A 17,726-nucleotide genomic window follows, 5' to 3' on the forward strand; every position below is an offset into this window, starting at 1 on the left:
TTCTCATTGGCAGAGAAACATCTGTCCATCTTCTCTTTTACTCCAAAAAGTGGTCCCCTATCTTCTTTTCTCAATATATTCTCAATATATTTCTGTTGTTCTTATCATTCCCCTTAGCTTCTTACTCTGAGCTTGTGCCTGTTAGTCTCTCAGATCAGAGGATTCACCAAGGATAATTGGGTCAGTTGATTGGCCAAGGGCATTTTTTGGTCCTGCTGCCTCCAGGACCAGCGATCTGTCTACTACACCACTTACTTGCCCCCACCATGGCATTTTTGAGCAGCTAGTTGACAGAAGGGATAGAACACTAGAACTGGAATCAGGAAGACTTGTTCGAATTTAGTCTCAGACACTTACTAGCCATATGACCCTGGGCAAGTCACCTAACCTCTATTTTGCCTCAGTTTGCTCATCTGTGAGGATTAAGGGAAATGATCATTGCAAATCACTTAGCATAGTGCTTGATACACAGTAAACTCTATAGAAATGTTAGTTATCATTACTGTTATTTTCCTATCTTGGTCTCAGATTCATAATTTTTATTTCCACCTTGGGTCCAAAACTTAAGTCATTGACAGACCATTTCCAGAATGACCCTTTAAGGACCACAGGGAAATACAACCCACTTCTGACTTTACTGTGGCCTGGTGAAAAGGAAATAGCAATAGGAATTTGGTGCATTTTAGTAAAAAGAAAAAGAATTGAATATCTGGGGGGCAAGAGCCAGGGCTTAGGGTCTTCACTTCTGAGGCAGTGATGTTCTCAGGTTCACCATGGACAGTGACTAGGTACTTTTGACTTCACAGGGTCCTAGATCATTATTTAGAAGAAACCCCAGAGGCCTTCTAGTCCATCATCCCTTTTTACAGAATTAATGAATATGGCCTAAAAGTTTGCTTTGTTCAAAGTTCGGAGAGAGCTAGAGATATGAATAAAATGTGGAGTCCTTCCCCTGTGTTGTATAATAGAAATCCTGGTTCCTGCAACGGGAAAATCCAAACATTGGGATTCTCATTTTGGGCCTTTGAGAAAATCTCTTAACTACTCAACCCATACATTTCCTCACCTGGGACATCATTAAATAGAAGGCCTCTGAGTTCCATCCATCCACGAGACATGAAACATTCACCAAGGGGTTTAAAGGAAATTACTTAATATTACAAAAATGATAAATGACAGAGGTGGGATTTGATCCCAGAGTCTTTGACTTCTGATTTTTCATTGTATCATGTACCTCTGAGGTTGTCCTAATAATTTTTAATTTGAACTATTAATATTATCATTTTCTAGAAGCTGGGACAATACTTTTTATCCTGAGTGCTTGTCATTTATGATTTCTTGAAAAATATGGAATGAAAGTAAATGCAATAATTTTTATTTTTACCAGAAACTGTGAGGGTCTTTTCCTTTACATGATATACTTATGATAGTAAACTAGGCCATCTTCTGTCTCACATCTTGCCTAGCCCTTAGACTTGGAATGACTACTTCCTCTGATGAACAGAACTAGGCAACTCCTTAATTTAGAAAGACCACAGTCACAGCCTGCATCCCAGGCCATCCACTGTCATCTTGACTTTTCTTGGGCAACTGGATTCCCATGACTTTGGAGGAGAGAGAGTGACACAGCTCTGCCTCACTTAAATACTAGTCACATGTAAGTCATCACCGTTGTGATGTCATCAACCTCTTCCTAAAGGAGAGTGGGAAGAACAACGACTATCAAATAACATGATGTGTACAGATTAGTTAACAAAGTTATGGGGTTCAGTCATTTCGGAATTTTGGTGACTTCATTGGGTGGGTCACTGGAAGATCTGCTGTTTCCTTCTCCAGTAAGTGACTTCCTCAGGGTCACATAGCTGGGAAGTATCTGAGTCTAGATTTGAACTCACATCTTCCTGACTCCAGGCCCAGTATTCTCTCCTTTGCACCACCTAGTTGCCCTTGCAATAGTATAATTTTGGATAAACATTATTGCCAGCCAAGACCAAAGAGTAGTCACAGTTTCCCTTTCTAAAGAATAAATGAAGCTTAACATTACAATGTTTCTTCCTCTTCTCTATTTTATTATTTCCACTCAGGACAGAGCCGCAGATTGGGCAGAAGGAAAGGTCATAAGAGTACAGATTTGTTGTTGTTTGTTCTTCTTTCTCAAAGAAGATCACGACATCAGGGAGGTGATGCCATGACATCTAAGCATCTTGGTAAATTTAGTGGTTAAGTAAATTAGATTTGAGTGAGACAGTGTTGTGCAGTCACCAGCCTCACTTTCTCCTTTGGAACTATTTGGTCCAGTGGCCAGATATGGGTCGGGATGACTAGAGATGGCCCTGGATGGGAGGCAGTTAGGGTTAAGTGACTTGCCCAGGGTCACACAACTAGTAAGGTCAAATTTCTGAGACCAAATTTGAATTCAGGTCCTCTTGACTCCAGGACCAGTGGTTTATATCACCTAGCTGTCCTCACTAGCTTAGGTTTAGATCCTTAAGAAACTGGAGAGGTCATTGAATTTAACTTCTGCATTTTACAGATGAGGAAAGAGGAAACTGAGGCCCAGAGAGACTGGGTCAGACAGACAGTATCTGAGACAGGATTTGAACCCCTCCAACCCCAAGGAACCCTTTCCTGCTATAAAAAAGATTTAAACAAAACTGTTTCTGACAGAATCTGAAACCTTCTGTCTCCATGGTGCCTCCTTGCCAAAGTGAACACATTCTGCCTGATTATGGATGTATCTATATTTCCCAGATTACAGTAACTCTTAATAATTATTCTTATTCTGCTCTCACCTTGGCTGCAGACTGAGGCAAAGGGAAGGCTTCTTTGACCAGATGTTTCAAAAGGCAACATTTTCTTCGAGGACATTCTCTCCCCTGCTTCTCCTGTTTTTCTGGCATCTTCTTCACATTCCAGATCAAAAATAATAAAATGTGGACCTCCTGGTATCCAAACATCCTGAGTCTGGAGCTTTGTTACCACAGGATGTTTCACATGGAGAAAATGAGAGTTTAAAGGAAAAAATGTCTCTGCTAATTCTTAGACTTCTTGGTGTTTAGAATAAGAGGATGTTGGTGTTGGATGGACTTCAGAAATCATTTCATCAAATATTATTTTACAGAAAAGGAAACTGAGGTTCACAAGAAGCATTCATAAGTTCAAAAGATCATAGATTTGTAACTTGAAGGAGCCTTAGAACTTTCTCATTTTATAGATGAGACATTGAGGCTAGAAAGGTTAAGAGACTTATCTATGGTCACATAGATGACTCTGGCCAGATATGGGATTTGAATCCAGGTCTTATGATTCCAGATTACATAGCAGTTTAGTGGTGGTTAAGATTGAGTCTGGAACTTTCAGCTCCTAGTACTAGGCTCCTATACAATACCACAGCTACCTCTCAAAATATGATCTATTGCTATCATCCTTGATGGATTTACAGGCTGGAGGAAATCCTCAAAGTGGAGAAGCTTCTAGTCAGTACCAAGCCGTGGATAGCTACGTGTCTGTTTTCTGTGTCTGATCAAATCAGAGGTTTTCAGGGGAAAGAATGTCATCCAATTCTCTGTCCTGGAGTCAATGAACAGAATAACAAGTATTTATCAGCACTTACTGCATCTCAGGGATTGTATTTAGAGGTGGGTAAACAAAGCAAGGGAAAGACAGCCTCTGCTGACAAGGAGCTCACATTCTAATGGGAGGCAGGGGGAGCGGAAGCAACATGCAAATAACTATAACATAAAATATGTATAGTAAGTAGATGGAAGGTATTGTCAGTAGGAAGGCATCAGCAAGAAGCTTCAGTGGGTTGGGAGTGCGTATGGGGGAGATGAAAGAGTGTTCTGTTTGGAAGCAGAGGATCTGGGTTCAAAGCAAATTATTAATGTTTAGTATGGGCAGCCGGGTGAGAATAGAGTACCTACCAGGTCTGGAGTCAGGAAGATTTGAATTCAGACTGTGGTCTCAGACACTTACTAACTGTGAGACCCTGGGCAAGTCACTTCACCCTCATCTGTAAAATGAGCTAGAGAAGGAAATGGCAAATTACTTTAGAATCTCTGCTGAGAAAACCTCAAATGGGGTCATGAAAAGTTGGACACGACTGAAACGACTCAACAATAAAAGGGCTTTACTATCTGTGTGAACTTGGGCAAATCTTTTGCCCTTTCTGGCCCTCAGTTTCCTCCTTTGTAAGCTAAGGGAGTTGGGCTAGATGACTTCTGAGGTTCCTTCCAGCTCTAAATCTACTATCACATGACCTCCTCTCCTCTCCTTCCATGGACTAGCTTTGCTAACAACAGAGACTTAGCCACCAGGGAATAGCTTTTCCCCCCAGTCACAACACATTTATGAAACCCAACACCTAAGCTGCTTTTGGGAAAGCAGAACTTAGGTTGAACACATCAAAGATCTGTAAAATGCTGCGGCCAAGAGAAAAGGATCTTACCCCCAGTGATTCCCCATCAGGCTCATTTCTGTCTTTTTGAATATAGGTTATGGCATTAGTCGTGGTACGAGTAAAAAGCAGAGCCTGTCATTAGGGTGAGGGCAGTTCAAATTTTCCTTTGAACACCCTCAAGACCCTTAACCTCTTAGAATTCTAGGCTAAGACTACAAGACGAATGAAAGGTGCTAATCTGTATTCCTAACTTTATTAGAAATTTCAGCTGTCGTACTCACAAGTCCAATCTATACATACATACATATATATGTATGTATATATGCAACTATATCAATCTATACTTGCACATATAACAGGCTGTCTCTAAAATCTTAAATATTAAGGCTTAAAACTATGCTAACATTTTTAGTATTACATATTGTATGTATGTACGTATGCATGTATACACATCTTATAGAAATACTTTTGGACTGGATCTAGGGCTTCATTGGTTATAGAAGATTTTATTTTGCTAACTCAAAAACTATAGAAAATGCTCAAGACCATTGTGCTGAACCTAGAGTTCATTTAGAATTGGATTCTTTTCCTTGCCTCTGATATTTATTTGTCAAGTGACCCTGGGTAAATCACATAACCTCTGTCCAGCTTAATTTCATCATCTGTAAAGTGGGGATAGTTTTAGCACCTACCTCCCAAAGTTGTCATTAAGATAAAATAAGATAATATTTGTAAACTACTTTGTACTCTCAAACACATTTACATTGTTTATATTCCATTCTCTCATTTTGTTCTCATAACAATTCTTTGAAGTGGACCATATGAAAGTAAGATGGGTAGATAGGATTGACCCAGGTTTCTTTTTTTTTTTTTTTAGGTTTTTTGCAAGGCAAATGGGGTTAAGTGGCTTGCACAAGACCACGCAGCTAGGTAATTATTAAGTGTCTGAGACTGGGTTTGAACTCATGTCCTCCTGACTCCAGGGCCGGTGCTCCATCCACTGTGCCACCTAGCCACCCCTGACCTAGGTTTCTTGACTCTATCATAGAAGGCTTTAAAAAAAACTCTGACATCTTATATTGCTATGTTATATTTTATGTTATATAATTATATGATATCACAAAGTAATAATACACCATAATATAGCAATATAGTTGATATAGTATTATTATAATACTACTTTTTAAAATTAATAAATATTTCTTTTCTTTGAACATGCCCTCTTCTAATTTAAAAAAAAATCCATATTGATGACAAATGGATTTGGTCAAGACAAACACATTTTTCAAATTGACCATGTCCAAAGATGAAGGCCTCTGTCTGTATTTTGAGTCTCTCATCCCTCAGAAATTATGGTTGGGCCTTGTGTTCTTAAGCCTCTCAAAGTTATTTGTTAGGAGTCTTTTCCTATCCCATCTTCTCTCCTAATTTTGTGGATCCCTGGTCTTTTAAGTAACACTCTTTCCATGTGCTCTGGAGTAGATATCAGGAAAACTCATTCAATTCTCATCTCAAACGCATCCTAATGGTGTGACCCTAGACCAGTCACTTTAACCCTGTTTGCCTCACTCCCTCATCTATAAGGATCTATGAGGAAGGAATGGCACACTGCTCCAGTAAATGACTAAATGATGACACCATATTTTTTTTCCCTTAAGTCCAGTGGGAAACCCCACATTATAATTACTATTGAGAAATAACTTACTCTTTAAATTAGGGTCAAACAGGAAGTAGAAAAGTTTGGCTCTGAGTGAGATCATTGACTATTCTCTACAGTGTTCTTTGGGAAGTGAAGGAAGGGCCTGACTGTAACTACCTTCTGGAGTTATGGCGTATGTATCAGCCCCAAGGGGGGTCAGGGTTAGCATCCTTGCTCCTGGATCATGTGTGAATCATCAGAGTGGGACTTAGTTTCCAGCACTGATGAAGAATTCATCAGGAGCAGGAAATTTAGGATAGTGGATTTGGTATAAACTTCATAGATTGCAAGGAGAGGTCTGCCCAGAGGGCAGCTCCAGGCGTGAGGGTAGGCCCATACAGACAGCCATGTCTGATTCTGGGATGAAGGGCAACAAACCAGAAAACCCTGACAGTGACCCATTAAACTAACCCTTTACTCTGACTCAGATGCATAGGAAAACCTGTGTAGGCAAGACATTTCCACTTGGCAGCCTAATTGACCTGGTAAAAAGCCAACACACATCAGCAAAGCCAGGAAGTCTCTGACTAGGCCAAAATAGATGTCTCCAAGTACATCCATTGCTTGCTCCAGGAGCAAGCGAAAGCACCTTTACTTAGAGGAGCCACGTTCACACTGCAGTGGAAGTGAAGGAGATCTAAGAACGACAGAGGGAGAAGGAACACTAAGGAGGGAAAATACAGAAATAAGAGAGAGGTGGAAAGGAAGAAACAAATCTGGTAGCTGGAGAAGAACTGAGGCGGGTTCAGAGTTCAGGGTCTAAATCTCTCTCTCTCTCTCTCTCTCTATATATATATATATATATATATGTCTATATCTATATCTATCTATCTATCTATCTATGCTTTTTTGCAAGGAAATAGGGTTAAGTGATTTGCCCAAGATCACACAACTAGGTAATTATTAAATGTCTAAGATCAGATTTGAACTACTGGTCCTCCTGACTCCAGGGTTAATGTACCATCTAGCTGCCACTCTAAGGTATATTTTTAAAAAATTATTATTCTTACTGATATCATCTGTACTTGAAGTCATTTCCTTGTCCTATGCCAGAATCTTATCTGTCCACATATGCAATATTCTGTTCCAATAAGCCCCCACCTCTCAGCCCTAAAGAAGACTCCCTTTGTCATGTCTTCTCTAGGACCTTCATTAGTGTTTCTATTAGTCTGAAGTGTACTGATGGTAACTAAACTCCTTAACCTCTCACTTGGACTGTGGAATGTAAACTCTTTGAGGGCAGGGACTGTTTTTATATCCCCAGAATCTAATATAGTACTTGGCACACATACAGTAGATGCTTAATGGTGGATTCAGAAAAGATGATGGTCTTATATTATTGTCAGTTGAAATGATGGAGCTAACTGTTGTTCACAACTCTTTCAACTTCTGAACATTGGTTCATCCCCTTGGTTTGTTTTTCTTTTTCAAGGGGATATTAAGTCCGTATGCTGGAGCAGCACAAACCAAGTAAAATCATGCCTGAGACTGGATCTGCCCTTTCCTTACCTGGCAGAGGGGGAGAGGCTGGGAGAGAGATATGCTAACCCTTTTCTCCTTTAGTGCTCATAATTGGGATCTAAAACAAGTAGACATTTTTTAACATTAAATTTAATTTTTTCAATTAACATTCATTTTCTCCACCCTCACTTCCTGGAGAAAAAAAAGGAAAAATAAAAAACTCTTGTTATAAATATGACTATTTAAGCAAGATATGTTGGCCATAATCCCCAAAGGACACTTTAAGAAAATAAATTTTGATGGAAATCTTTTATTTTTCCACCATCTACATTTCCCACTGCTCCTGTTCCTTATTTCACTCCATCACTCATTTATCAGTAAACATTTTTTATAATAAGCCTACCTTGTATCAGGAACTGTGCCAAGTTGAGGATTCAAAAGGAGGCAAAAGACAATCCTTGCCCTTAGGGAAGCTCCCAGTCTAATTACTCCTCCCAAAGAGCCATCCCTTATAATAAAGAATAATGAAAGGGCCAGCTAAGTGATGCACTATATAAAGCACTGGCCTTGGAGTCAAGAGGATCTGAGTTCAAATTTGGCCTCAGGACGTTTGACACTTCCTAGCTATGTGACCTTGGGCAAGTCACTTAAACCCATTTGCCCTGCCAAAAAAATGAATGATGAAAGAGAAAGAAAAAAATAACAATGAAATTGTTATGCAATCTGAACATACTTTTAACTCTAACATTGCAACCACCCATTAGTTTGGAAATTCTTAATCTTGCTTGTGACCCTGCTGGGGACTTTTTCTCAGATTTGGATTCTAAAGAAAATCAATTATATCATAATATGATTATCACAATGTAGACAAACCAAAACCCAGTCCTGGACCCAGGTTAAGAATCTTTGCTCTTGTTGTATGTTTGGCAAGGCTGACAGTAATCTTGCATTTACCCTTGATAACTTGTTTGGTGCTTACAATCACCCTTTGAGGTAATTGCTGCTGTACCCCTATTTTATAGATGAGGAAGCTGAGCTTCCTTGTGCTTCAGTGATTTATCTGAAGATAATCAATGAGTCAGGAGCAGACCTGGCACCTGACTTTGACTCTTATGGTTTATCCCTTGCATGGTCCTGACTTCTGTTTTGTTTTTACTGGTAAAGAAATCTCTAGGCTATCTGACCAAGGAAACATCTTGGCCCTGCTGAACATTGAAAGGCTAGACTTTCAGTTGTTTTGGTATATATAACACATGCACAGAATTCAGGACCTTTGTGGCCAGGGATATTCTTCCTGGCTAGCTAGCTCTGTTAGTATCCATACTGATGTGGACCGAAGCCATCTTGGGGCTCTCCCAGGGGAGCAGAAAACTGCCCAGAGTTTTTCTGTGGGGGGGGGCAGCTAGGTGTCACAGTGGATAGAGCATTGGCCTAGGAGGACCTGAGTTCAGATCTGGGCAGTCTTAATAATTACCTAGCTGTGTGACCTTGGGCAAGTCACTTAACCCCATTGCCTTGCAAAGCCCCCCCCCCCAAAAAAAAGAGAAAAAAAAGAGACTTTCTGGGGCAAAGAACTGCCATAGGGAGAGAACTGAGTCACAGGGTACATAATATGTGCATAATAATTGGCTGGAGCATCCTTCCATGACAGGTGCTTGGAAGCTGCCCCCCTCCCCAAACATGGGCAGGATGCTTAGGGAACCAAGGAGAAGCCCTGATATTCTGTGTTGTCTCCGACCTTCCAGTTGGGCCAGGCAATGTCAGCAGAGATGTTTGTGGGGAATGAATGGATTTCTCTACTTAGGGCAGTGGTGAAAAATGCATTCTAAAAATAGAGTCCAGGCCAGGAGGTAGATGGCAGAGATGACATAGTAGCGGTGAGTGGTTTCTTTCACTCCCCTCACAGCTTCAGGTCTAGTTGGACACTTCAGCATCACTGTATATATTACAATGTGGAGAAAATGCTCTCAAGGAGCCAATGTTCCTTTTGGTAAAAATGTCCTAGCTAAATACTGAACGTGACTCCAATGGGAAGCTCAGTATTTGGGTGTGACCCCAAGTCAGCTCATAAGTCACTGAAGGAGAAAACAACCTTATTGTACTCCCAGTGGAGTGACTAGGTATTTTTTCCTTTCCAGATTCAAGATGAAGTAATTTCATTTTTCACTGAAAATGTTAAGAATAGTTTGTGTTTATACAATTCTTTAACATTTGCAAAGGGCTTTCCATGCTTCACAATAACCTAGAGATAAGTGCTCTTACCATTTCATCTTACAGATGAGAAAATTAAGGCTAGGTAACTTATCTAGAGTCACAAAACTGGTGAGTTTCTGACTCCAGGTGTATCTGCTATGTAACTTGAAGCAGCTAGGTAGCATAGTGAATGGGGTACTAGCCTGGAAGGCAGAAAGACCTGGGTTCAAATGTTCCCTTATACACCAGTTGATGATCTTGGGCATGCAACTCTTTCAGTTCCCTGATCTGAAAAATGGAGATTGTAGCATCTGTCTTACAGGATTGGTATGGGGATCAAATGAAATGAGAATACTGGGAAAGCACCACGACTGTTACTCTATGCTGCCTTTTAAGAAGGGATATGCTCTTCACTAACAGATTTCTTTAAGTAATTTTTTCATTCCTTAGTAGATGACCTTTATATGGTCGGGTGATGGGAAAAAATGTGTACCACTTGATATCTCACTTTCTGGTAAGGAATCTTTCTGTACTGGTCCTTGGCCAACATTTACATGGTCCATTAATGAGTAAACTCTTCTAGAAGGTTAGTAGAACTTTGAGAACCAAGACTCTCTACTGAGAAGCCTCAGAGGAGGGTGTCACAAAATCAAAGAGACTCAAAGAGGATGGTCATGGCCCCCAAGATCACAGGATGGCGATGTTTGTCCTTTGTTCTTGAAGAGGACCATGACATCAGGGAGGTGATGCCATGATAAGCACATGACCTGGATTTGAGTGAATTGGTGCTATGCTAAGTCACCAGCCTCACTTTCTCCTCTAGAACCATCTGGATCCAGTGGCCAGATATGAATCAGAACAACTGAAGATAGTCCTGGATTTGAGGCAATCAGGGTTAAATGACTTGCCCAAGGTCACACAACTAGTAAGTAAGTGGTAGAAGTTGACCTCATTCCTAGTTTCTGGGACTGTCAGGTTTGCTATTTTTCCTCTAGCATTTTCTTAAGCCTTCCCATGCTTCCACGTTGTTAGAAGAATCTCTTAATAAACATCAAAATAATTTCAAAAGTCTGTTGATTTGATGCTGGAAGGACCATTAATCCAACCAACCTCCTCACTTTACAGATGAAGAAAATGAGACCCAGAGAGATTATGTGACTTGTCTAAGGCCAGGGAGCAAGTGGGTGAGAAGCTATTAAAACTCTGATCATAATCCTCTGATTCTAATCTTCTGAGATACTTGCCCACAGTCCATAGACATAGTCAAATCTAGGACTTCAATTCTAAGTTTTTGACTCAATACCCACGTCCTTACTGCTATATTTTCCCAAGATATAAAGAGAAGAGATTGCCTCAGTGGTTGGACTGGTGTCAATTATTTCCTAGGAGACTCAAATAGAAAGTCAATTAGCTCTTTGTTTGGGCTTTTCTTGAATTCAGAGTCTCATATACATAGGAAGGGGATTGTATGGAAAGGGATGACTAAATCTCCTTTCTACTTTGGAGGCTGTGTTCTAGAAAAGATTGACCTTCATTCTTTTCAGAGAGAGAAAGGGGACCTCTGTCAGACCTGGAAAGCACCCCAAGGGGTGTTGAACATAAGCCTTTTAGTATTGAATGTGACCAAGACCTCAGAAGCTTGGGATTTAGAACTTGGGCCAGTTGGCACAGCTCTGTCCCAGAAAATATCCCATACCTTGTGGGCAAGGTTTCTGGATACAGAAAGGAGGAGATGAGACACAGGTAACTTAAGGGATAGTTTAAGTGGTTGCTTATTGTGGGAGAACTTGAATGTCAAAGCAAGGATTTTAATGTTTGATCCTAGAGGCAATATGGAGCCACTGAAGATGTTGAGTGACAATAATAGCTAACATTTATATAACAGCTAAAGTTTTACAGAACACTTTATATGTGTTACCTCATTTGAACCTTATAAGAACTTTGGGAATAAGCATTCTTTTTTTAATTAAAGATTTTATTTATTTTGAGTTTTACAATTTTTCCCCCAATCTTACTTCCCTCCCCCCACCCTCCCCACTGAAAGCAATTTGCCAGTCTTTACGTTGTTTTCATGGTATATACACTGATCCAAATTGAATGTGATGAGAGAGAAATCATATCCTTAAGGAAGAAACATAAAGTATAAGAGATAGCAGGATCAGACAATAAGATATCAGTTTTTTTTCTAAATTAAAGGGAATAGTCTTTGAACTTTGTTCAAACTCCAGAGTTGTTTCTCTGGATACAGATGGTACTCTCCATTGCAGACAGCCCCAAATTGTCCCTGATTGCTGCACTGATGGAATGAGCGAGTCCATCAAGGTTGATCATCACCCCAATGTTGTTGTTAGGGTGTACAATGTTTTTCTGGTTCTGCTCATCTTGCTCAGCATCAGTTCATGTAAATCCTTCCAGGCTTCCCTGAATTCCCACCCCTCCTGGTTTCTAATAGAACAATAGTGTTCCATAGCATACATATACCACAGTTTGTTATGCCATTCCCCAATTGAAGGATGATTACTTGATTTCCAATTCTTTGCCGCCACAAACAGGGCTGCTATGAATATTTTGTACAAGTGATATTTTTACCCCCTTTTCATCATCTCTTCAGGGTATAGACCTAGGAGTGGTATTGTTGGATCAAAGGGTATGCACATTTTTGTTGCCCTTTGGGTGTAGTTCCAAATTTCTCTCCAGAATGAGTTCACAGCTCCACTAACAATGTAATAGTGTCCCAGATTTCCCACAACCCTTCCAACAATGATCATTGTCCTTTTTGGTCATATTGGCCCATCTGAGAGGTGTGAGGTGATATCTCAGAGAAGCTTTAATTTGCATTTCTCTAATAATTCATGATTTAGAGCAATTTTTCATATGACTATGGATTGCTTTGATCTCCTCATCTGTAAATTGCCTTTGCATATACTTTGGCCATTTGTCAACTGGGGAATGGCTTTTTTCCCCTTAAAATATGACTTAATTCTCTGTATATTTTAGAAATGAGTCCTTTGTCAGAAACATTAGTTGTAAAGATTGTTTCCCAGTTTACCACATTTCTTTTGATCTTGGTTACAGTGGTTTTGTCTGTACAAAAGCTCTTTAATTTAATGTAATCAAAATCATCTAGTTTGTTTTTAGTGATGTGCTCTATCTCTTCTTTAGTCATAAACTGCGGGAATAAGTATTCTTTACTATGTCCATTTTATAGATGGAGAAACTGAGACTGAAAGAGGTTAGGAGGTTAAGGGTCCCACTGTTAGCAAGTATCCAAGGCACAATTTGAAATCTAGTCTGCCGGACTCCAAGTCTAGCACTGTGACATGTCAATGTCTTTGGGAAATTGTTTTGGTAGCTGTATGGAGGCTGAATTAGAATGAGGTGGGGGTGCAGCTAGGTGGCACAGTGGATAGAGTACTGTTCTTGGAGTCAGAAAGACTTGAGTTCGAATCTGGATTCAGACATTTGATCCTGACTAGTTGTATGACTTTGGGCAAGTTACTTAACCCCATTGCCTCACCCCCCCCCCCCCCAAAAAAAAGTAAAAAGTAAAAAGTTGAGATACATAGACCATTTTGGAAACTATTATACTAATTCAGGAGAGGGATGGTATGGGCTTCACATGGGTAGGTACCCATTACTGACCTAGGTTGCTATTGCTTGGTGTATGGAGGACACAGGGCCAGGAAGGTGCTGCCAGCGTTTCTCTATGTCACACACAACAGGATGGAAAATGCTAGCCTAGGTACTATCCCTCTCAGCTTGTTAATAGTCTGGCCAGTGCCAGTGATTAATCTGTTCAAAATGACCCAGTCTTCAGCATTAATGAAGACTCTGTGTTCCTGCAGAGAAAACCTGCCCCTCTGGCCAGTTTTTCCCTGCTCTTAATTAACTGCTTTCTCTTATCATTGGCTTCTAGAAAGAAGAGTTTCAAGATGATTCGATCCCAGTCTTTGTCTCTGCAAATGCCAACCCAGCAAGACTGGAAGGGTCCCCCATCATCGAGCCCTGCCATGTCACCCCCGACGCCAGTCCCTGCTGGAGCAGCTTCCCAGGCAGCTCCGGTATCATTTGCTATGCCTGAGTTTCAACGTGTCACCATCAGTGGAGATTACTGTGCTGGGGTAAGAGTTCTTCCTTCTCTTTTTTTCTTCCTCCCTCTGAAATCAAACACAGCAGCTCAGAACCCGTGCTCTGCCCCAGCTCCAGCCCTAGTCCTACCCTCCGGGATGTGGGGGAGACTCTTACCTGTAGGTAGAGGCAGACTGGGTGCTACTGGAGCTGGGGTCAGAGAAACTGGGGTCAAGTCTGATGCTGACATATCCTCCTCAAGTGATCTTAAATCACTTAATCTCCCTAAGGCCTCAGCTCTTGGGCTTTACAACAAGAACAGTGGACTAGGCAATGGTGAGCTTCCTAGATATAGTCAGTCACTAAATATCACATTACTTTATATACAACTTTACCACTTCCTCCATATGTGACTATGGGCCAGTCAGCCTTCCTCTCTGAGCCTTAGATTCCTCATTTCCAAAATAATGGACTTAGCCCTGCCAGCCTCTGAAGTCCCTTCTGTATCTAATGAGATAAGAGGAAAAGTGCTTTACAAATCTTAAAAGTGTGATATCAATGTTGGCTCTTACTGTGATTATTAACAGAGGTCTGGAGACCACTCAGTTCAGGGACTTACTGAGGTGGAGCCAGTCAAGCCACAGAGATCAAGAGCCTTCCAGAGGGCAGGGAGAGAAGGCTTAGACTGCTCTTCCTCTAAATTGGAGGTGGGGATAGGGAAGGGAGTGACCTTGGATCTGAGAGCCTGTCTAATGCTTCTTCTCTCCAAGTGCTAAAACTGGACCAGAGACTGGAGAGAGGAAAAGAATAATCCTACATGGCAAAGCAACATGGTACCTGCAGACAGGATGATGGAGTGCCTTCATTAGGAATCTATGAGCTCTTCCTTCTGGGAATGGATTTGCTTAGAACCCAATAAGGGTTGGTTATTGGTGGTTGGGAAAGAGTCAGTACAGGAGATGGTGGTGGATTTAGATCTTAAAATAATGCTGTTTTGGACTGAGATCTTAAAATGGTGTTCTAAGACACCATTAAGAGCTCCCATAGACATGTCTTCATGTATCCTAACAACCCTGGGTGTAGGGAGTGGCCCTATTTTACAGATGTGACAACTGACATATATAGAGCCCCCCTCCCTTTTTTTTAGGTTTTTTCCAAGGCAATGGGGTTAAGTGGCTTGCCCAAGGTCACACAGCTAGGTAATTAAGTGTCTAAGACCAGATTTGAACCCAGGTTCTCCAGACTCCAGGGCCGGTGCTTTATCCACTGCGCCACCTAGCCGCCCCCAACTGACATATATAGAAAGAAGAGAACTGCTCTGTGTCACCTAGACGGTGACAGTCCTCATTAGAAGTCCAGTCAAGGAAATGAGCATTAAGTGACTACAATGTGCCAGACACTGTGCTTTGTAAGAACTGGGGATACAAGGAGGAGGCACTAGGGACAGTTCCTGCTCTCAAGTCTCTTCCAGTCTAATGGGAGCAACAACATGCAAAGGGCAAACAAAATATCTACCTATGTGGGTACCCTTATATTAAAGGATGTGTGCATGCACACGATTCAAATGTATATTACATATAACATACATATTACATGCAATATGCATATTATATCTAAAACATGCCTATATTTATATACAAAAGGTTAATTGAAGATAATCTTCTTAAGCGGCACAAGGATAGGCTTATTGCTGATGGTGGGATTTCAGCTGAGACTTGGAGAAATTCAGAGAAACCAGGAGGGATCACATTCCAGGCGTTGAAGGATAGCCAGGGAAAGGTCAGAGTTTGGAGAGGAGTTGTCCTGTGAGAGACACTTCAGGGAGGTCAGTGTCCTGGGCTCATTGAGTCCATGAAGGCGAATGAGGTTGAAGATAATTAGGGGGGCCAGGTTGTGAAAGGGTTGAGAAGCAAAACAGGATTTTTTTATTTGATCCTGGAGATCATAGGGAGCCTCTGGAGTTTATTGAGGAGGAAGACGCAATCAGATGTGTGCTCTTGGAAGATCAATTTGTCAGCTGAGTGAAGGATGAGTGGAGAGCCTTGAGACAGGTAGATCAATTAGCAGACTGCTGTAGTAGCCCCCTCTGCTCTAATAGCCCAGGCAAGAGGTGATGAGGGCTTCTACCAGGCTGATGGCAGCAGCAGAGGAAAGAAGGGAGTCTGTTTTAGAGATATTTTGAAGATAGTACAGTACTTGGTAACGAATTGAATATGGGAGGTGAGAGAGTGACCCCTCAACATAGGGTAGTTAGTAGGAGGGGAAGTTTTGAGGGGAAACCTATGAGTTCAGTTGTGGACATGTTGGGTTGGAGGAGTCTATAGACTGTCTAGTTCATGATATTTAATAGGCAGTTGGCCATGGAAGATGATTCCTACTCTGCTTTTCCTTTCTCTGCTCCAAGATTCATCAGGATCAGATGGGGAAAGAGGTCTGAACCTGTCTTGTATTCCATTTTTAATTCTACTCCTTGCTAGCTTGAGAAAATAAGGTCTCCACTCTTGCCCTCAGTTTACCCATCTATAAAACATGACAGTTGGATTAGATTTTATCTAATCTGGCATCCAGGTAAAGCCTTTGGACTCCATGGAATAATCTTTTAAAATAAAATGCACAGAATCATAAAGAAAATCAATAACACTGAAATACTGTTATCAGAATCTATTTCAAAATAAAGTCCACAGACCTCAGATTAAGAACTTTTTGAATAGATGACCTTCCAAGGCGTTTCTCTGCTGGTCTGTAATTTTGTGATGGAACAGTGTAGTCATTATATAAGAGATGAATCAGGAATTATAAATTATGTTTCTAGGTTGATATCACAGTTTGGAGGGAATCTGGGAGGATCTGTTGACTTTTGGAAGATTCTCCATTTCTATAGATGACAGCTTTTTCTACCTTCTTTGACAAGAGGCTTTCTAGATTTGATACTAATCTTGACCTTGGGTAGCAAGGGAGTTGTGTCCATACAAAGAAAGTGGTATGTGGTCATTTGACATATTTTGGGGGTACAGTTGTAACATTTAAAGATAAAAATTCCTGTCCCAAGATGAAGTGGGAAATCAGCTCCTCTTTTTCAAAGACAAATCCTTCATCATGGATAGTCAGAGAGACCTGGGTTCAAGTCTTCCCTCTAAATATATATTGCCTGTGTGACCCTGGGCCAGACTCTTAACCTCTCAGTCCTCTCGGTAACTTTTTAAAGCGTTGATCCTTGGTAAAGGCAATTTTCTCCTATAGCAAGAGTTCCTATCCCGGGGGATCACAGGCCCAGGGCTTATCCCTTACTTGCAGGGTCAAGTGATTTCTTTTTTCTTTTTTTTTGTTTGAGAGCGATTTTGTTTTGTTTTGTTTTGTTTGTTTGTTTTTTGCACAAAAGGCAGGTCCTGGCTTTATTCAAGGGCCCGAATGGCCCGCGATATAAAAACACAAAAAGTCCCCCAGTTTAAGAACAATAACCCCCCCCAAACGGAAACTGGGGGGGGGAGCAGGGAGAAAGGCTCCAAGGAGGGGGCTGAGGGGCCCACTGGGGGGCTCCAGGCCCAGGCAGCAGGCCCCCCCTCGAGTATTGCTGTTGCTACGAGGTCTGGGGGGAGTCGGGTGGGCAGCGATCGCCCTGGTGAGGAGCCCCCACCTCTCGCCCCAGTCGTGGGGGTGAAGGTTGGGGGGCGGGGCCTGACTTTTGGGGCGTGCTCAGCTTTTGCCTCCCTCGGATCCTGTGTAGCCGGTGGGTGGGTTTAGAACCGTCGGGCAGCAGCTCCTGGCAGTCGCAGAGGCCGCCGAGCCGCTCCAGGACCCACTCCTCCCGGCTGAGGCGCTGGCGCTGCTCCTTGCGGTCGGACTTGACCGTGACCTTGCCCTGGCGCCGCCACCGCCGCGCCGCCCGCCGGGCCGCTCTCCGCCATC

General features: G+C 41.7%; 1 protein-coding gene across 4 annotated transcripts in view; it reads left to right on the plus strand.

The window, feature by feature from the left end:
• The window catches only part of AMPD3 (adenosine monophosphate deaminase 3), an 86,041-nt gene that overhangs the window by 29,592 nt on the left and 38,723 nt on the right, over positions 1-17,726 (plus strand). For all 4 annotated transcript variants that reach the window (XM_074230295.1, XM_074230296.1, XM_074230294.1 and 1 more), the window contains one exon: positions 13,669-13,873. In XM_074230295.1, the coding sequence (XP_074086396.1) occupies positions 13,669-13,873 (205 nt within the window). The remainder of the gene's footprint in view (positions 1-13,668; positions 13,874-17,726) is intronic.

This window comes from Macrotis lagotis, chromosome 3, assembly GCF_037893015.1.
Source record: "Macrotis lagotis isolate mMagLag1 chromosome 3, bilby.v1.9.chrom.fasta, whole genome shotgun sequence".
In the NCBI taxonomy this organism is placed as follows: Eukaryota; Metazoa; Chordata; class Mammalia; order Peramelemorphia; family Peramelidae; genus Macrotis; species Macrotis lagotis.